Genomic DNA, 21,450 nt, shown 5'->3' on the forward strand with positions numbered 1-21,450 from the left:
CACCTCAAAGGCACAAAATGTCTAGTCTGCTCCCACTGCACAGAAAATTCTAGTACACCAGGGCCCAATATGGGGGCCACATCAGACTAGTTGGGCTCCATTAATATAATTAACTGAAAATGGCATTATGGCTTTTTTTTTTTTGTAGACTTAAATATACCAAGACAGTACCTGAAGTGTGCAGATGGCATTAATGGTTCAGCCAGGCTTGATATCTGGAGTGATATCAGCATTGCTTTGTACCTAGTCACACTCTCCTTTCCGTACCTGGCTCTTTTGTTTTCTTTCACCCCCACCTTTCCTCTGTTAAATCTAATAGCCATGTGTACACACAACTACTCTTTCCTCATATTGTTACCTGATATCTGTCTTTTTGTGTTTTGGTTTGGGTTTTTGTTTGTTTTTGTTAATTCACACAGTACACTCAAAGTCTTTGCAGGCAAATATTTCCATGTCCTTTTTTACTGAATGACCCTAATCCTCCTGTCTCTTTTTGCCTCTGCTATTTACAATTTCAGTTGTGTTGACTAATTTTAACTCCCAGTCAATGTGGCACAGGAGTCATGGAAACAAGGGTGGTGGTCTAATGGATTTGCTCTACATGAGTGGAGAAAATAACTTCAGGTTCTACAGCACCACTGTGAAGTTCCTGTTGCGAAGTGCATATGTGAGAGTGAAACAATATGGATAACTGTGCTTGCGGACCAGATATCTTGAGACTAATTTGCTTATGGTGTACAGCAGAAATCCTATAGCACTATAAAGTGATGTGTATGAAACAGTCTGTTCTGAAAGTGCAGAAAACAACTGCTCTGATTTGTTCAAAGGTGCTACTTTTAAACCTGTGAAATTTTGTATGAGAACAGGGAGATTTTAATGTGTGCATCAAGCTCTTGGCTTTACTGAAAAGTAATGTTTCCTTCTTTCTTTTTTCCATGTAAAGCAGCCTCGATTTGTGGGTCTTGGTGTAGGGTAATGCTGTTTATAATGAAGTCAGAATTGGCTTTTAGAGCCTGATGAATGAAAGTCCACAGTATAAGACTGCAGCTTTTTGTGAGAGAGACATCTGTGCTATAACAAGAGCAGGAGACCCAATTTAGACAACTGCGAGAAGGAGAGCTGAAGAAAAGGAAAGACCTCTTTTTTTTCTAGCTTAGATTAAATATTTGTACAAATAAACTTTTCAGCTGCTCATCAGAATTGCTGCTGCACCACCAACTTGGCTTTGAATTTTGTTCTGATTGCCCAACAAGGCTGTACACGGAGAGTGTTACGGAAGAGCAGCTTAAACAAAACATGTTTGTTTTGCAGCAGAAATAGAGGCTTTGGGCTAGGGAGAAAAATTTGGGGAGAGAGAAAAGATAGCAAGAGAGAGACATGAAGAAATGAAAGATGTCTATAGGAACTAACTGTTGCGGTAAATACATGTGAAGCAAGAAAGGCATGCAGGAATTGAGTTCTGTGTTTTGAAAGTGAGTTACCGTAGAGGATCTAGCTTTGAATACAGCTGCAGTGACTTTTCCCATCTGGATCAGCTGGTTCAGTTAAAAGTGTTCTCACCCATGAAGTTTGCTTCTTACACATGCATACATATACCTCACCTGCTGCAGAAACTTTCCTACTAGTGCATTTTAACTACAATCTAATTAAAACACCCCTGTGGTGTTTATCATGCTTTAAGTTTTGCTGCATGAGGCTGATAGTGATGAAAATTCAAGTTTCTACTGAGAACAGTGCTGTGGAGAGCAAGTGTCTTTGAAGAGGATTGTTTCTCATTTCAGTTAAAGCAAGCTTCAATCCTTTGAGGAAACTCTTCATTAATCTGTTTGGTAAAGCAACTTTTCTAAGAACATGGGAACTCAAATCACTTGGATTAAAGCCCAGATGGACACTGTCTCTGACTGAAATGACTCAGAAGAGGATTAAGGAATAGCATAAGTGGAGAACTCCTTGTGAAGAGGAGTGGGATGCTGAATGTGCCATCCTGGGCTGCTCCTCAGCAGTAACAGGGAAGGAGCCTTTTAGTTCTCAGGCTTCTTGGAGCAGATGCAAGGATAGTGTGTTGAGATGTTTCTGATGGCTGATCAGAAACATACTGAAAATAGTTCTCGAGAGAATGTAGTATCTTCGAAAAGTTGTGTGAATTCAGCTTTAAAGTATTTCTTTTCTTGGTGAAGCTGGTGACTTTAAATATAGAACTACCTTACAAAATACCAATTATTATCCAACAAACTCTTATGAAACTTCTGGCATTCTAGCTTGCTCTTTTCCTGTATGATTAAGGATGATAAAGAAATTCTGTTGTTTTGAAGTGATGCAGCTTTGGGGCAGAGTGGGTATGAGCTGGTGGTTAGCACAGTTCAAACGTAGTAATAACTAAAGATTTTAGCTTATGCTGTAGTACGTTTGCTGTGTAGTACGGCATGGGTGTTGGCATCATCATCGTCATGGCTGGGCCTCGCGAAGGAAGATTTGGGAAGGGCTCTACCCAAGTGTGTTGGTGGCTAAAAAGGCCAATACAAGATAGACGTGTCTGGTTGCAAAAGGCACAGCAGAAATACTCCTTAGTAAATATATTCTGCAAGGCACGATTCTTTCTGCGTTGTTTTTTCTCCTCTAGAGTGATCCTGCGTGCTTTCTCAAAAGCATCAGCAGCGCTGAAGATAATGTGTCTCCAGACTTCCCAATTTGAGACCAGAGTAGACCAGATATGATGATCAATATGGCCAAGGCTGAGATGTTGTTTCACGGAGTCCTTGTATCATCTCTTTGGGGCTCCTCTCTTGCGGCAGCTGGTGGCAAGTTCACCATAAAGCAAGATCTTAGGAAGGCGGTGGTCCTTCATCCTTGAGACGTGCCCTGCCCAACACAGCTGTGTTCGCAGCAACATGGCCTCAATACTTGTGACTGCTGCTTGTTCTAGAACAAATGTATTGGTCACATAATCTGACCAGTGGATGTTTAGGGTTGTATGGAGACAGCGTTGATGGAAGTGATCTAGGAGACGCAGGTGGTGGTGGTAGATGACCCATGATTCAGATCCACATAAGAGAGTAGACAGCACTATGGCTCTGTAAACACTGATCTTTGTACTTTTCTTCAAGTGTTTATTTTGCCAAATGGCATATTGTAGGGACAAAGGAATTGGTTTATCAGACTAATGAACTCTTCAGTGTCCTATTTCAACTAAACTTCTCAGAATGGATCTCTAAGCCAGGGACTTGCTCTGCTTTTCTTGTTCTAAACCCCTGACCCCACCTGAGATTCTGTTCACCTCCTGATTTCAATGGATCACTTAAGCTGTCTGTGGAAGAAGGCTTTCCTCTAATCGCACGTGGTGGCTCTCCTGGCTTGTGTGGAGGTACAGCTGCAGACCTGCAAGACCGCACAACTCTCCCACTCATCTCTGCCAACATTTTAATTGTCTTAAAAGGATCTTCCACAGACTTTTAATTTATTTTAATCCCCTGGAGCATCTCTGCTTCAGTAATATTTAGTGAATTTCAGAGCAAACATTCACTTAGTTTCTAATTGTCAGATCTGAGGAGTGGCAGAAAAATTATTTTTCAGGGAACTGAAAAGACAAACTCTCAGACTAGGCTAATCTCTACTTGTAGAAGGAGAGGACAATTAACAACTTGTCTATGAAAACAAAACAGTTGCCAAGAAAACTTACTAGAGTCTCTACAAGAAGGATGGGGAAATTCTGCAGTTAGAAGCAGTAATGCATTGCTTAAACTTGGCGAGCACCACATTGCCTTTAAATATCTGTTCTGAAATGTTACCTTTGAAATGTCTGTGTGCAGTTTAAATGTTAGTAGGTGGTAAAGAGTGGAAATTATACTGATATAAGTTGTCTTTAAATTGCAGTTTATATGCCCAAACTTATCTTAAAAATGTCTCTTACATGTACCATGCAAAGTAAAGTATAGGGTGCATTGATAGATCGTAAACTGGGATTTTTAATCTCGTGAGGGCGTAGACTAAATTTTACATTTTTAAGGGCTGGGGATTTGTGCACACTCAGTTGCTAGATATAGCGAAGGGAAGTGTAGTGCAATGGGAAGCTGCACAGAAACTTTATGTTAACTGTTTTCCTTCTGTCCTTGCTTCCTTGTTTCCTCCTGTTCCCGAAGGGGTTTCTTCCCTTTCCTGCTGACTTTTTGACTTTAGAGACTTGCTGGAGAATGACACTTTGGTCACAGAAGAGATTGCAAGTTTACTTTTCCACTTCTTGGTGTAAATGATGAACTTCTCCAGAATCAGTTTAATTTCCGATACAAAACATTAGGACTCAGCACACCACAATGATGTACTTGTGCCCTGTGCTAGTTACTGCCACGGTCACTGTTTTCTGCAACATTATTTCTCACCAGGAAGAAAATAAAATATATACCATATGAATTTTAGAAGCAGTACAACTGTGGGTGTTTTAATGCTTTTACTGGAATACTCTGACACCTTGATTTTCCCCAAAAGTCTGTGTTCTTCCCCCTTTTCCATCCTCCATTTGACTAGAATAAAGGAAATTATACAAGATAAAAGTACTTCATGCAGATTTCTTTTGCTCCTTGTCATACACATTTACCTGTTTCTCCCTAGCTTTCTACTGAAGGAAAAATTAGTTGTGACTTTAAAATAATGGTGAAGATACTGTTATGAGTCGTTCCTCTGGAATGGGTCTATGGGAAAGCTGTCAAAATAATTGTGAAACAGCTCTTGGTGTGCTGGTTATTCTGGTTACCTTGTCTATTTAGGCAATACCCCACTAAGAAAGAAAACAACATTTTTATGTATGATCTAAGGGTGTTGTGAGGAAGGAACCCAACAACTCCAAACAGCGACAAAATTAGATATGTGTTCTTGGAATACATGGAGAAAGTTTCACCCCAGATTTGCTCTTCTCTTAATTCTTTCTGTTTATGCTTTAGCCCACTTTGAGAACAGGTGACTTGGAGGTTTATTTTCAAAGTTTGGGAGGTACAGTTCAGTGTGACTTCTTGGAGTTACGTTCTTTATTTTCACATTAATGAGGTTTCAAATGCAGATTTTCTGTTAGGAGAAAGCATACAAGCAATGTATGCTTCTTTTTCCCAGAAGTTAGTATTTTTTCCTTGTTGGAGTGGTTGTCTTGAATGATCTATGTTCTCATACAACTATTTTACAAATTTTAGTGTTTTTACAGGCCTTTTATTTTGTTAATCTGCTTTGAAATTTAAATCTGTCATTTCTTTTGCCTCTTATAGGTGCTGGACAGTTTGTTAGCTCAGTATGGAACAGTGGAGAACTGTGAGCAAGGTACAGCTCTACTCTCAAGTTGCTTTCAAATTTGTAGTGGGAAGTGAGTGCACATTGAACTTAACTTCTTTCCATTGCATTTTCCTTTCTAGTGAACACTGACACGGAGACTGCAGTTGTAAATGTAACATACGGCAATAAGGACCAGGCTCGACAGTAAGTATCTTACTTAGTTGTTACTGTCATCTGGCTTGAACTTTGGAATTCATATGCAACTTCATTTCTAATTACATCATCACTTTAACAATAAGTTAAGCATTGACTTTTAAGAAAGTCTGTTTTCCCTGCACCAAGTCTAGTGTGCTTTACCTTAATTAACTATTTTTATCATCAACTTTTCTTGCACTTTGATAAAAAATAAATTTTAAATTTCAAGAAACAGAAAAATCGAGCAAACTTATTTGAATGTGGAGGGCAGAAGGTTAGTAATTTGCCAGTGACAGAGGAGTTACTGTTTAATGATTTTTAGCCATGTTTTAGTGATACCCTTTTACAGTGTTCCTTCTTTTGTGTCTGTTTCTTAATGGACAATCATAGCAAAATAACAGGGGAAAAAATAGAAGAATGTAACTGCTAACCAGAAGACAGACAGGGTTTTTTTTGTTTTTGTTTTTGTTTTTTTTTGTTTTTTTTTTTTTTTTTAAGATTAGAAAATTTAATGCTGCTTTCAAACACGCAAAAAAGTATAATCTGAATACCTAAAATAACTTTTGATATTTTTGAAATTCAGGCCACATATTTTATGCTTGCTTATATCTTCAGAAGTTAACTTTTAATCTGTATATTAAAATTTTAAAATATAATTTTTTACTTTCTTAATCAGTGGTTGTAAATACTTTTTCTTTAAAAATTTATATTATGCATTATGCTATAGGTTTAATTTTGCTTTTCTACCCACATACAGAAAAAGGATTTGTGTGTTCTTAAAGTTTTAATCTGGTGACATAAGCATACTTCCCCCTTTCTAGTCATAGTAGGTCAAACAAAACCGAACCCATGGAATAGCCTACAATGATCTTTTTATTTTAACTTTGAAATTTCTGCCACCTTGTGGCTAACTAAAAACAGCAGTTAAAATGCAGAGTGCGCTTATGGTATGCATTAATTCAAAATTACAAATGAAATAATATTTGTACATATAATTAAGTAATTATGATCTGTGCGTAACTTGAATGCAACACATGTATTTAATCTTTCAAAGTGTTAGGTTACTTGTTAGTACATTATAAACAAATGTGATGGGAAACTTGTGTCGGTGGTATCTCCTGTGTACACTGGAGCTGAAGGAAACAATGTTTTCCTTGAATTCCCTCTTTAACTTTTCTCAAAATCTGTATTGTTCAACAAGTTCTTCAGGTTCTTCTGTTGCCCAGTAATTAATAAAAAGGCTGAATTTCTAGTTTTGGAGAAACTTAACGTGAAATGTTACAGATTAGTATTACATGGGCCAGTTCCTCCTCTGCAGATGTAAGAAGGAAGTACCAAAAATACCCTGGAAAGAAGCATGATATTTTTTTTTTGAGCTGTCTGTTGTCTGTGATGTGGATTCCTCGACTTGTACACTCCCTTCTGAAGCTGAAAAAGCAACGTGTAGTTTCTCCCCTTTCAAACTGTACTTGCTAAATTTTAAAAGCAATCCTGAGGAAATGCTGGGATAAGCAAAGACTGTGAAGGAAATATCCAAGATAAAATTTTGGTTTGCATAAGAAATCATGTGACAATGACTGGAAACATCTTGAGTTCGAAGCAGGTGAATTGGTATCCAGTGTGAATGTTGCATGGGACCTGAAGGGATACAGATTGAATGTTGACCCAGTTTGGTTCCCTTGAACAGGTAGGGCAAGTGGAGGAACCTTGATTTGCATTTGTGAGTGGTTTCATAGGGTCATATGGGTTTCTACATGGATGAGTCCACGTTCTGTTCAAAAAAATGTTAGCTCAGATTGTCTCTGTTCAGGAGGTGACCTTGCAACCATGTGGAAATCCGTAGGAGAAGTGGCTAGATTGAGGTATGGAAAAAACTGTGAGAAATTGCAATGAAGGGTCATTACAGGACCTGTATGTGCATGGCTTTTCCATAGTGACTGTGATGCTGTTTCAGTTAAATGGTTTTCCCAGATGTGAACTGGCTGTGTTGAACAGCAGTGGCACTGGAGAGGGAGCAGTGTACAAGTGCCGATAGCTGATAAAGGCAGTGCTGGTCATCCTATGAAGCACGTGCAGTAACAGGAACTGACTTTATCAAAAGCTATTTAGAGTTGTCAGGAGTCAGCAGCTGCTAACAAGCTTTGTAGCTTGAAATTTAACTGGTTAGGGAAAATGAGGCTCTTTGCCATGAGTTTTGGATCAAACACTATGACTTGAAGATTTCTGTGCTGACACATATAGTGAGTCCCTAGTTCTAAATGCACCTTTTCTGCACTTTTTGCAGTGCACATACTAACCTCGCAGAGTGTTGGCTGACAAAACATACAGAGTTGGCTACATCCCCTCTGAATAGCTGTATGGCACTGCCATGCCTGCTGGTGTGTACCAGCAGTACTGTGCAATGAAAGTGCTGTAACACAACCTAGAGATACTTTTGATAAGCAGTTCTAAACAAGTGTGGTATGCATTGCTTGGAGGATGATACTTTTGAACAAAACTTTTGGTTCCACCCAGCTGGGAAAGTGAGAATTCTTCTATCTTGCTGTCTAAGTTGTTGTGACAGAGGTTTTTTTCCTCTAGGCTGGTACTACCGTTGCAGCATGTTCAATACAGGGCTGCATCCAAAATTAACTTGGAAGCTGAAATCATCAAAGAATGCTGCAGTCTTTTTGAGAAAGAAGTCTTAGAGCACACAGCATCCAAAATCTGAGATGTGCACAGTTAGTGGCTTCCAGTTGGGACAGAGGTCTGTGTCTTTGACCTGTGTAGTGACAGCTCTTTCCTAGCTGGAGAGGCAGGAGGCTGTCTTGTCAGTAAAAGCAGGATGCTGTTACTCGACTATGTGACCAGAGCAGGGGAGCCAGCATGGCAAATCAGGTACTTTTGGAGAGCCTGGTAGCATTGTGGAGGAGTGTACAGCAAGCACAGAGCCATGTGTGGGCCTTGGAAAACCACCCTTTGCTCTCCAGGACTGTGGGTAGCAAGGAGAAGGCTGGAAATACCAGGGTATCTCTGTGACCACATCCCTTCCCTCTTCTTCTGCAACTACTTGGGAGGAGGAGGAATTTGTTCCATCTCACAAACTGCCCCTGCTGCTGTCCTTTTCAGAAACTGGAGAGGGCCTTACAAAGCACGTGCACGCTGCTGTGGCAATGCAACTGTGAACGTCGTGGTGGGTTGTGGAATATTTGGAAGAGAGGGTGAGCGACAGAACCTGTAGCCTGTGATTCATTCTGAACAACCCAACTGCAGGTGCTGTGGCAGCTTGGGATATGCTTGCCAAAAGACACCCCTCCTTCTCCCAGTATCAGTCCCTGACTGCAACCAGCAGGACACGCTGACTGTGTCCTTGTGACGTGCTGCCACCTAAATTATGCCTGTTACCTTCAAAAGTTACACCACCTTCTCTTTTGCTCCCCAAAATGTTCCAGTGTAGGTGTCTAGTATGTGCTCTACCTGGGATTTTTAAAGTCCACTAGTGGTCACCTCTTAATTAGAATACTTGACAAAGAATTTTTTTTTTTTTTTACCCCTTCAGTGAAGGACAAGTCTATCTGCATGCCTGTGTGTGCACACATGCATCCTTGATGGATGAATGAGAGTTCACATAACTAATACTTCTACATGCCATTGTGGGTCAGGGCTAATGTTGCCATAGGAACGATTATAGTGAAAATTCAGCAGTGTATGATTATAAGCTTAAATTTGTTTTTTCTTTGTTTTTGTTTTCCAAAGTACTAATGAGAACTGTATTTTTATTTAATGTAAGAAAAATTATCGTGTCAAAGAAAATTTGCCATGTATATTCATCTTCTTGTATGCAAATGTATCTGTTCAGGGAAGAAAAAAGAGAGGTGGTGTATGTACAAGCTGCATGTGGGAGTGAAATATGTTCTCCATCTAGTGCTTAGTGTCATCATGCTATCAGTGGAAGAATGATTTCCAGCAAAAGACTCGATGCTTTCACCGTAACCATTTTCTAGGATGTTTAACCTCCACTAGCATCAGAAGGGAGAAGGCTGGGCAAATATCCTCTGTTAGAGAGCTCACGAGAGGATAGCAGTGAGATGTAACTTAGATGGGAAGAACTTCGGTGATGAATTTACAAAATGTTTGTTTAAAGCTTTCATTTTTATATAGGTATTCTCTTGCTTCTGAGCAGGTGTTACATGAACATAAGCCAGGCTGCTATACATCTTATCAGTGCATAGGCAGTAGTCATTGCAGTCTCTTAATGAATTTGTTATATTAAAAAATTCCGAACTACACTAAGAGATGTCTGTGTACTGGGTCTTGCTGGTATATGAAATGAAAACATTTTCTGATTTGGGGCAGGAGGACACTTCTTAATGAGGCGGTTTACTGAGTTTTTCTCTTTGTCCTCATTAAGTGACTAAGGCTTTTAGCCTTTGTGTAAAAGAGGGTTTGTGGTTTGTTTCAGTAGGTACCAGCAGTGCTCTCTGACAGAGGTAATCTGCTTGGCCTTTATTAACTTGCGGTCATGGAAGGAGATTTCCCCCCCCTTCCCTCCCAGCGTGTTTGGGAGAGCAGAGTCTTTGTAGGAAGGCAGAGGTGGTTTTGTTGTGGCTTGGATTTGAGTTTCCAAGGTGGTCAGTCAACGCGAGTGTGCGCTTCACAAGAGGAACTTGATTTAAAGTGTATTTGGTGGACTGCAGCAGTGATGATAGCTTTGACTGAAACAGATGACTCTAGTACTGTGAAGAACCAACCATTCGCTTGCTTTTATCTGAGGCTCAGACTTTCCCAGGGAGCAGGGATGACTCTCCTGATAGCAAGTGCTGTCCTAGATGCTGTTTCACAGGAATTCCGCATCCATCTAGAAGACAGTTCTTAGTCACTTGTGTCTCTTCATGGTTTTTCTTCCACATCTTTCCCCTCAACCCCTGAAGCAGTGCCTAGATGCCTCTAAAATTGAGTTTATGGTGCTGAATGGCTGCTGGGTCATCACATTGCCTAATTCCAGCCCTAAGTTTTGTGCCACAAAATTGATAAAAATGAATTCAGAACAGCTAAAGAAAGATGTATGACAATATTTTAAAAACCTAGTGCAGATTGTCAAATTCTGGAATGTGAAGGCCAGGCTCAACAGCCAAAAGGGACCTTTCAAAAACTGGGGTTGTGTCTTGTGTAAGAAATGCACCAGAACTGTGTATGTGGTGCATCCACTGAAAATCAGTTACCTTGGCATTCCACTGTGTGCCCAAATCAGTGCAGAATATGGGACCACCAGCCCAGGAAATGTCAGTTCCACAAAAGGCTTGGGAGAGCAGCATTTAATTACTGACTCCTCTGACTTCTCATCACTTGAACAAGTCAAATTATAAAATAAGTCTCCATATAAAATATGGAGAACTCTGTGACTCACAGGGTGAATTAGTGTGTTATTTTTCCATGTCATCATATGACTTCGGTGGCCAGGGATTGTTCACTGCTGACATAATTGATTTTCCACAATGGCAAATGAACTTTTCTCAGTTTGCATTGAATTTAAGGTACTTATAGTCATATGGAACCATTTAGCCATTTATAAATTGTTATTAAGTAGAAGAATTCCAACCTTCTTTCTAGGAAAAGGATGGTGCATATAGAAATGTATATATAGATATACATACACGTATATATGCACTAGTTGTTACTATAAAGCATTTGTTGTGAAAATATGATAGGTATGTAGCTTGGTTGCAAACAGAAAGCCTAGTCTTTTCTTTCCATACCACTTCTGAGGAGCAGTGAGAAGTCTTGTGCACTGATTTAATGTAAGGTTTTGTATTAATGCTGGGATTCTGGTCAAAGATGTTTTAAAGCCAGAGAAGACTGACACATTTTGGGAAAGAAGCAGTGTCTGAACTTGTCAGATGAAAGTGTGGAAGACAGTGAGTTGGGATGGACGTCAAATTGGAACCTACCAGCACATTTGCAAAATTGTTGGTATTCATCTCTCCAACATCTTGAGGTTTGACTCCAAAAGAAACAGGTCTTGTGCAACTGCACTGTCTGGAAGTGCTGTTTCCCTCCCTGGTAGCAATTCACCTTTTTAGTTGATTTCAGTAAAACTCAACCCAGAAGTAAAGGTCTTAGATATTTGCAAACAACAAGAACTTAATATGTTCATGTTTGCATGAAAAGGAAAGGTTCCAGACCCCTTTCCCAGATAGGATGTCCATAAAGAGGGACTTCAGTGAAATACCTTTCAGGCATTGGAAATCTATCCAGAAACTAAAAACTGACAGATAAATCCAGAGAAACACCAGTTTCACTAGTCTGCTCACTGCCCTTACTGTTTTGTAAACGTGTTTTATTGTGTAATAAAATGTTCTTCAAAGTCCATGGAGTAAAAGTTAAGAATTGTCAGCTCTGAAATAGCCTTACCAAGTTTAAATCCAGCTCATTTGCCATATGCTGTAAGGGATTCTTCTGTTAGGGGAGTAATTACTCTCCTGCTCAATTCCCAGAGGACCTATGTTTCATTTGGTTAGCACAAGTATTTAATGAGCAGTGATCAGTTATTCAATATTTTGCTTTCTTTGTTCATTGGCATTGCCTTGAGCCTTATTTATTACCAACCCTTATTAAACACCATTCCAGAGACACAAATTACTTGTTTTCACGTAAGCTCTTTACTGTCCGACTGGAGTATTTTGAGGATGCTGTTTCAACTCCAGGGAGACAAGGGCAAGTACCCAAATACCACTTATCTCTGAAGCTGCTGCTTGGCTTCAACAGCTGCTAGAGACCCAGGCTATCAAATGGGACAGGAAACTAACATTATTTTTCACTGGCTACTGAAAATGACGGTGATTAGCTAGCACCATGCTTCATCTCTGTAGTAGAGACAGGTAAAAGTGTTGCAAAGGCTGAGTGTTGGGTAAACTGGCAGTAAGCTCCTGCAGATGTGTGAATGGAGGGACTGGGTTAAGTTTCCAAATGTCACAGGCCTTGCTCATATGTTGTTTGGAACTTTTCTTTAATGTCAGATGGAAACCCCTTCCCTCCCACTACTGCTTTTAGTTTAAATTTTGTCTTTAAAGAAAATCTCCTGGTAATCATTGGTCCAAGATTAAGCCTGGCATTTTTAAGCTACTCCAAATCAATGCATATTTCAGTGATCAATATATCAGATAATCTGAATAATAATGCCTTTTGAAGCAAAATTTGAAATGTCTTTCTTGGGCAAGTATATCAGTTTTATGTCACTAGTTTACCAGGGTGTCGTGTGTAGCTTAGTTATTCCTACTGTTGGCTGGATCTTTAGTTGTACAGAATAAGTTTTTAGGTTGACTTGTGTTCCCCCTGTAAAAAGAAGACCACCAGCAAGGTCATGCTGGCTGGCTTGTCCCCACCTTGGTTAGGAAGAGGGACTGAGCAGAGGGGGAATTCTGAGCAGCCAAAAGGTTATTCAGTGTGATGGACCACCATGGTGGGAGTGGGCTGTGTATATTTGGGCAGTGTCCCTCTGTAATGTCTAATTAAAAGAGAAATTGAAGCACCATTTAAATGCCTTCTAACACCTTTGCATCTCTGGAGAGTTTAACATGTATGGACTTTAATTTCCTAGTTTAAAAATTAACTTTACTTACAACATGAGTAGTTGGTAAGTTGCACTTTGCTATTGTAATCTGCTAAGTGGTATTTCAGATGCCTTTGAGAAGCATTTGAATTTGCTTCCTTTCCTGCGGAGAATTAACTAGGTACTGTCTTCTTTCATATTTTATTTTCTTTCCTGTCACAGCTATATCATTTATTGCAAAAACTACAGCCTATGCTGGCAAAAACCCTAATGAAGGTGCTGTGATAGCAACTAAAAAGTTTTCCCTCTGGTGCAACTTTAATTCTATTTGGGAAATTGATTTAAATTAAATCGGGCAAAAGAATGCTTTTGAGTGTATAAGCTCTGTTTCCTGTGAGGTTTTGCTGATAGAGTTGGACCAGCAAAACCTATAAAGTGCACAGAAGCCCAGAGCAAGCAAGAACTGACTTGTAGTTCTTAATATTGTGACTTTGTGTAATCAAAATCTTGGCTGAAGAATTTAAAATGTAAGTTTTCACTGTAGAACCAGTTTTTAGCTTTACCATGCAGTTTATAAAGAGCAAAAGTCGGTGTCTGAATGACTTGTCATTTTATAAGGCCCTGCATGTGATTGTGGTTTTTTTTTAATCTCCTCTCTCCTCCCCTTTGCAAATAAACAGAGCAATAGAAAAACTGAACGGGTTTCAGCTTGAAAACTATTCCTTGAAAGTTGCATACATCCCTGATGAAATGGCAGCCCAGCAACCTCCGCAACAACATCCCCAGGGAAGACGTGGATTTGGACAGAGGGGTCCTCCTAGGCAAGGGTCACCTGGCGCAACCACAAGGCAGAAACCACAGTCAGACGTTCCTCTACGGATGCTGGTTCCCACGCAGTTTGTAGGAGCCATTATTGGGAAAGAAGGAGCAACAATCAGAAACATTACAAAGCAGACACAGTCCAAGTAAGTTACTTTACAAAACTGTATTTAATAGCTTTCATATTGTGTTCTCATTGCTCGTGTAAAGGGGAATTTGTAAAACTTCACAACTAACCTGTGTGGTCAGAGAGCAAATGAAGGTAATGGTGAACAGGAAGTCTTTTGCGAGATTTATTTAAGGACTAAATTCTGTCCTTGATGTATGTTCAAATACTGACTTGCTTCTCCCTTCTTAGAAGAGGGAAACTAGGCAGTGCTAGCAGGATAGTACTCTGTTGGAGAGTTTTGCTTACAGATGTACTGTTATGGTTCTGGCACAAAAAGGGAAACTGAAAGAGCTGTTATATGTTGGTCTGTGGGACATACAGTCAGTGTGCTGACATATCCAGGTCTTCAGGTGTTTATTCTAGCTTTAGTTTGATTTAGGACATTCTTAAGATTTGTAAATGTTGCCAATTCAAGAGGTGGGAGGGGAAATAAAAATGAACGAAACCCCTTCCTATCTACCCTCACTGCTCCTTACACCTCGCCCCCCTGTGTTTCTGGAGAACACATTTGTTGCTATCAAGTTGCAGACCACACCAAGACGCAGATTAAGGAAATGCACGGGAGGCAAAAAGCAAGCTGCTAAGTGACTTAAGAAGCTTAGAGAACTGGGGTCTAGAGATGCTGGAGGAGATTGTTTCCAGTGTGTGTTAAATCCCTACCCACAAGGAAGAGCTCAGCACAGATGAAGAGGGAGGTGGGGTTCCTATTCCGAGAAGTTTTCCAGGATACCCCTAAGAGCAGAATTAAAATGCTGTCTTCAGCAGTACACTGGTAGGAGCCCCCAGTTCTGTAGTTGCAGCAGGCGGGATGTGGAAATAAGCTGCGTGTGAGGGGTATGAGAGGGGGTGGCAGCTTCAGTTTTGAGAGTAGTTAATGAAGATAAAGGAGTCCTCTCTAATTACACCCCAACCCCCAACAAACAGGCTTTCCTCCACCCTCCAAACCTAGGATTATCGTGATGCTCCTTCCAAATTCTCGTTAGCATTTTGTAACCCAGGAGACTATTTAGCGTGTTTAACTGCACAGGTTTAAGAGATTTGTGGTGTCCTGACAAGACTCGGCTGTAGATTGCCTATGGGTAACCAGTTTTTCAGGTGATATCTAAAACATCTAATTCTCCAACTCTAAAAATCCTGGAAAATTGGCATAAGGAAAACTTTTATATCTTAAAAGAAGGGTGGATAGAGCAGAAATAATTGCAGGCTGTTAACTTTACAGATATGCAACTTCAAGAAAGATGTTTTCATTGATTTGGGGATAAAAAAAGAAATTTCATATACTTCCACTTCTACCAAGGATTGCCCTGGGCTTCTTGGAAAATGCTTCATTGTGAAACTAAATGAATTTTCAATACTGGAAAGAACTGCAAAAATGAAGGACCTTATTGAAAAGCAACATTGTTGTTTCAGTTTGGAAACAGCTATGATTTGGGGAAGAGGGGCAAAAGGAAAAAGCAGATATGGAGAGAGCATGTGACCTGCAGTTATTGGCAGAGGACCAGTAATATCCTAGGCATTATCTTTATGCAGGTCAAAATTAATTTTTGTTAAATTCCCAGAACTACATAAACCATGATGTAGACCAAGGCTAGTGATTTTAGGGTAATAGAGGCTGGGGCTAGAGGAAAGGTAATGTCAGGACAAAATCCAGGATGAAAAAGTATAAGAAACTAATCTTGAGGATGGATGCAAGTACCATGATGCTACTTGCTAGCAGAGGAGTGCTGGGAAACTGCTGCTGAACTAATTAAAGACAAGATGGGACAAAGCCTGGCTGTCCTGTAGCTGCACAGTCATTCTTAGTCGAGCAATGGGGCTAATGATGGAGTGTTGGGAAAGCTTGATGTCTTCAGTGGTTTACTACAGATTGTCTGATAACTCCCCTGTGTATCTGGATGGGACCCTACTGAGGAAAGGAGATCCCAGTATCTACAAAGATGGGGTTTAACTGGTAAAATCAGGATGGGAGAGACTCTTCATAACACATAAGAATTAGTGTTTAGGATATGTTTAAAAAGTTGTAAATATTTCAATATTAAATCACTTAAATGTAGTCACTGTTAGCTCAAAATAAATTAGTTTTATGACAGTTGAAAATACACAAGGCTTACCACAGAGTACATGGTTACAGTTAGCGTTTTTCTTTCTTTCAAGAATTGATATTCATCGTAAAGAGAATGCAGGTGCTGCTGAGAAACCAATTACCATCCACTCCACTCCTGAAGGCTGCTCAACGGCTTGTAAAATTATTATGGAGATCATGCAAAAGGAAGCTCAAGATACTAAATTGTGAGTAAAAGGCATTTTATTGTGGAAGCATTAAAAATTCTGAATTCTTGTTGACTCCATTTAAAGATGTAGTCTTTAAAAACCGTTAACATGTTATTAACCATTAACCATTAACATGTTAACATGTTCATTGCCGTTATCCATTTCTAAGTATGTAAAGGAATTAAGACATTTTACCTTTCAGGACAGTCTTGTTGCTTAATTAGCCCCAGCACACATCTGCTGCTTCAGGCATCGTCTGCCTGTGATTTTGAGGTGAATGGGAGCAAATACAGAAGTTTCTTGAGCAACTGATAGCTTTTAGTCAGAGTGAGCTTAACAAGTTGTGAGCCCTCACTAGAAGCTTTAAGATATACCTCCTTCTTCCCAATAGCTCTTGCTACCTCAATCTGAGCTTTAGCTCAGTACCTTTAGCTCAAGGTACGTTACAGCGAAACTCTAGGTGATAGTTCTGCACTGCACCTGGACTTGTTCTGCATCTAGTGTAAACATGTGTTAGTGAATGGGAGTTGTGGATGTTTCTATGAAAATAAAATTAATCCGTTACACATAAAAACTTATGCTCTGGTCTCCAAAAGTCTCACTGGTTATAACTTCCATTACAGTACAGAAGAAATTCCCCTGAAGATATTGGCACACAATAACTTCGTTGGCCGACTTATTGGCAAAGAGGGAAGAAACCTGAAGAAAATTGAACAGGACACAGATACTAAAATCACGATATCTCCGTAAGTTTTCGGTGACCTAAGGTTTTGCTGAGATGTCTCAAATAGCAGCAATGCTGCTGCAGTACATTCAGGTACAGAGTTCTTAGAAAAATATTATGTGTGTTGAAGGCTGAGATAACAGCCCTTCAGAGGCCTTTCCATCATGTGGATTAAACTGTTACTTAAGCTCAGTTAAATTTTATGTAAACAGTGAGTCTTCATTGCAAACTCAGTCAAGAGCAAGCCTAAAAATAACATAGGCTATGTGGAGCCTGTGTCAGACTATATTTTAAGTGACGGTTGTTTTTAACGTATTATACCATATGTAATGATGAATGTTTGAAACTGTAAGTCTGGATCAATTCTGAGCTTTGTGCAAAAATGAGTGAAATTAGCGATATTTTAGTTACTGCTATGTATTAAATTTTTGGACTAGAGGGAAGGAAGTAAAGCAAATGAATACTGGAAAGAGTATTTTTAGTAGCAGTTCTGTCCCTCTTGACCGCTAGCAACCAAACTGTGGTACATGGGCTAGTCTGCTTCATAGTAGCTTTTGGTCCATGAGTCTGTGAAGGTAACTGTGAGACCTGTTCAAATTTAGCTGAGATTAGACAAGAGTTTTCACCTTCACTGGAAATCTGCAAATCACTGTTCAGATTAACATCTCTGTAGAAGCTTGGCAGTCAATAGTAGTTTTACCCTGGAGTAATATCCGCAGAGAACCTCCTGTTCTGAATAATGAATGCTCTGGCATGAACTTGCAAGCATTTGAGGGCATCTTGGGTTTGGCCTTACCCAGAAAGGGTGAGAATAAGGCTTATAGGATGTAGGAAAGGGAAAAAGTTTGGAAGACACATGAAGATGGATGAAGAGGTGTGAATACATGCAGGAGACAAAAAAAGTACAGCAGAAAATAGCTCAAATGAGGACAAGGAAGTTTGGGGTGAATGTGGCTCCTCAAAAAGAAGAAATCAAATTTGCGTGAAAGAACCTGAGGCCGTCCTTAAAGGTGTGTAAGGGTTTATGGAACTAGTGTAAGGAAGAGAAACAAATGAAATTTGTGCTTCAATAATAGATTATGTAAGGCCAGCATGCTCTCTTAATTGTACTGGCATAAATATTCTGTTTTCAAACAGTACTCAGACTGTTAATGCTGTTGCTTAAAGGAAAAAAATGTGTACAGGGATAACGGTCTTCATTCTGTGAAATCAACTTGTCTTTATTGATGGTGACACAAATAACATATTGTCTGTAAACACAGAGTATTTTTTTAATTTAGTAAGTTAATGGTTTATTTGCACTAAAATCTTGGTCTCAAGATTGTATTTGTCATGCTATGCCTGAAATAGCCCCATGAAGTTGCCTGATATAATCAATACGTAAGAGAGCATATTTGCCCACTGATTTTGCTCTAATTAGTCTTTCTCCTGATCTCTTCATTTAGGCTATTTTGTAAGCTTGTCTATAAATGTAAAGTAAGGCAGATGGTTTGGGAAAGCATTTCCTTTCTTCTTTGGGGTGTTTTCCATCGCTTTCCTTCCTGAGACAGTAACTTGAGGCTTTTGCGCTGGAAACTTAAGGACTGTTTTGTGGATGCATTTTGTGCTTGCCACTCTTCAGTTGAGATATGCAGGTTGCTATGCTACCTGTTGTGCAAGAAAGCAAGGCCTTGCATTCTGCTTCCTCTCTACTTTCTGCCACGGGCTTGCTCACTCCTGCATCTTGCTCTGAACTTTTTGTCTTCACCCCTTTTTCCATTTCTCAGTGCATGGATATACCATGGCTTCCCAGTTTGTTTATTCTGTTTTACCATAGTAGGTTAGCATTTGTTACCAAATAAAGCACTCATTTAATGTTGTCACCCTTTTGTTTTCCCAGGGGAGTTACTAGCGTTTTGTTGACTTGCACACAGCTTTCCTTTTTCCCATTTTGAGTATTTGGAGGCTCTCCTGCAGTTTCACTGAGGGTTGGGCATTTTCCCCCTCCATCCTTAAGGAATACACTGTAGTCCTCACAGAAAGAAAGCTTCTTATGGTCTGTTCATGGGGTGTCTAAAGTGTCTGAAGCCTCTGTTGTCTAAAGTCTCTGTTGGTAGGGCTGATGTGGAGTGTGAAGCAGAATGTTGCTTGCATTCCTACACAGTGTGATGGTTTCCATTTTGCATAGCACCTAAGCATGTCTCAACCATCTCATGCCAAACCTCACTGTGGTAGTTTGTTGTGTTTCCTAGGAGGACAGAGTTTCTCCAGATTCTCTGTTTGAGCCCTGTTATGAATTGATTCTGTGGTTTTTTTGGAGAGCAAACTTGACACGCTTGGATGTCATTTCTCTCGATGATAAACGTGGATTACCCTCTTTTTGTTTGCTAATTAACTGTGCTTCTGTTTCCTTTGCAGATTGCAGGACTTGACACTCTATAATCCAGAAAGGACCATTACAGTTAAAGGCAGTATTGAGACTTGTGCCAAGGCTGAGGAAGAAATTATGAAGAAAATCAGGGAGTCCTATGAAAATGACATTGCTGCTATGAATGTGAGTTTTCTTATGGTGTGGTCTCTTTCTGAAACTAGAACCATAGAAAGATTTAGGTGTGAGGGACTCCTGGAGGTCACCTGACCCATCAGGGGGTTTATTCAATATAGACCCCACTTCAAAGTTAAACTAGGTTGTGTAGGGATTTGTCTCCTCTTGAACATCTCCACGGATAGAAAGCCCACAGTGTCTCTGGGCAATCTGTGCCCTGTCTCACTATTCTCATGGTGAATTTTTTTTCCTAATATCAGAATTTTCCTGTTGCAGCCTCTGTTGCCTCTTTTATTAATTTGGGGGGGTGTGGACACGTGTTTATTTATTTATTTATACATGTGTGTTATTTTAATGAAGGCCTTTTCTGGTTGGTTTTGAGTGGGGGAACTGATAACTTGATTCAGATTGAGGAAATGAATGACCGTTTCACTTTTTTTTTTGTTACAAAAACGTGAAGGAAGGTGTGTTTGTGCTGTTGTGGTTTGTGTGCTCTACCTTGCATGTTTTATGAAGTAGTGATTCACAGTTTCTTCATATGTATGGAAGAAGGATCTCTCCTGTTTTCAATTGTTTAATTTAAGAAGGCTTTATGAAAAGTTTTTTCTTGATATAGATGATAAAGGCATTTAGCTATTTGAAGATGATTGGATCTTATGTAATGAAAACAACATATCTCATTAGTTTGCCAAAGTATTACTAATGCATATTGAGAAATGATTGAGACTTATGATAAGTTATGAAGAGCTTTTTGTGTATGTGTATCTAAATCTTATGGTCTAGAATTAGATTGGAAATATTTTTCAGTTTATTTATTGTGGTGCATTTTTGTTTCATATAACAAGCAGGGTGAGCTAGAGACTGTGTTCATATAACATGGGTTGAGCTAGAGACTGTTACTGTTTGGCAAACATGCGGAAAGCCAAAAACTACCTTTGTTACTGTATGGATTTTAAGTTTAGTTTGTAATGATTAGGGTAGTTTTAAAGTTGGTGAAGTTTTGGGATTTTTTGGTGACTTACCTTAATGGCTTGAGATGGTGTCTGTCTGAGGTATTTCTAAAGCATATTAATATTACTGGTCAATTATCTGGAAAAGGGTACTGAAAAGTTCTGTATCACTGACAACAGATTTTTCCTTACTGTATGATGCTGCCACTATTCTCAGCTGTGGTCAAGCAAGAGACATGCAACTTTACAGCTGATCCTTTCCCAGCAAATGCTGGAGGTATCTCACTTCATCTTTTGTAAGGAGTGTGAGGGAAAGGATAGGGGAAGGAGGATGGGGTTATAGTGTCATGTATCTATGCCCCCAGAGTATGAAAAGTCAGGGTTTGTGCATGATCTTTCTGTTTCCACAGGACTGTCTTTTTAGTATAATGCCAAAATTATTATTTTTCTGATAATTTTGTTCACTCTGAAGGTAAAATGTACTATTATCTGGGTGTCTTGCCATAGAGTTTGAAATATATTTTGCTTACTAAATTGTAGCAAGTGATTGCCAGATGTCTTTCCTGCTACATGTTTTTAATGTTATTGGTCTGTGCATGTGTCTGGGAAATAGGTTTGAAGCAGAGTTCATGGAGTAATGGGGATGAATTTTTTTTTTAAATAACATCCCAAAAGGTTAATAGCCTATGTCAACTCAGATTTTATTTAAGTTAATAACCAGGACTGTAAATCTTAAATAACTCTTCTGTCATTGCAGCTTCAAGCACATTTAATTCCTGGATTAAATCTGAATGCCTTGGGTCTGTTCCCACCTTCTTCTTCAGGAATACCACCTCCCGCAGTGAGCGTTGCATCTGCTGCTGCTGCTGCTTCATATCCACCATTTGGGGTAAGGGAAGCTCTGATTTTGGATGGTTAGTGGATGGTGATTACTAATCTGTCCAATGCTGCTGTTCAAAACTGAGCAGATTGCTGCATCTTTTGCCAAATTACCTGAAAAATCTGGGAATAGTGTTTTGA

The 21,450-nt window shown here is 39.5% G+C and overlaps 1 protein-coding gene across 2 annotated transcripts in view; it reads left to right on the top strand.

The window, feature by feature from the left end:
• Positions 1-21,450, top strand: part of IGF2BP3 (insulin like growth factor 2 mRNA binding protein 3) — a 114,582-nt gene that overhangs the window by 66,535 nt on the left and 26,597 nt on the right. For both annotated transcript variants that reach the window (XM_032697617.1, XM_032697626.1), the window contains 7 exons: positions 5,247-5,298; positions 5,391-5,454; positions 13,654-13,938; positions 16,116-16,250; positions 16,856-16,978; positions 19,354-19,489; positions 21,188-21,319. In XM_032697617.1, coding sequence (XP_032553508.1) covers positions 5,247-5,298; positions 5,391-5,454; positions 13,654-13,938; positions 16,116-16,250; positions 16,856-16,978; positions 19,354-19,489; positions 21,188-21,319 — 927 coding nt within the window. The remainder of the gene's footprint in view (positions 1-5,246; positions 5,299-5,390; positions 5,455-13,653; positions 13,939-16,115; positions 16,251-16,855; positions 16,979-19,353; positions 19,490-21,187; positions 21,320-21,450) is intronic.

The sequence above is a fragment of the Chiroxiphia lanceolata genome, chromosome 1 (assembly GCF_009829145.1).
Source record: "Chiroxiphia lanceolata isolate bChiLan1 chromosome 1, bChiLan1.pri, whole genome shotgun sequence".
Lineage (NCBI taxonomy): Eukaryota > Metazoa > Chordata > Aves > Passeriformes > Pipridae > Chiroxiphia > Chiroxiphia lanceolata.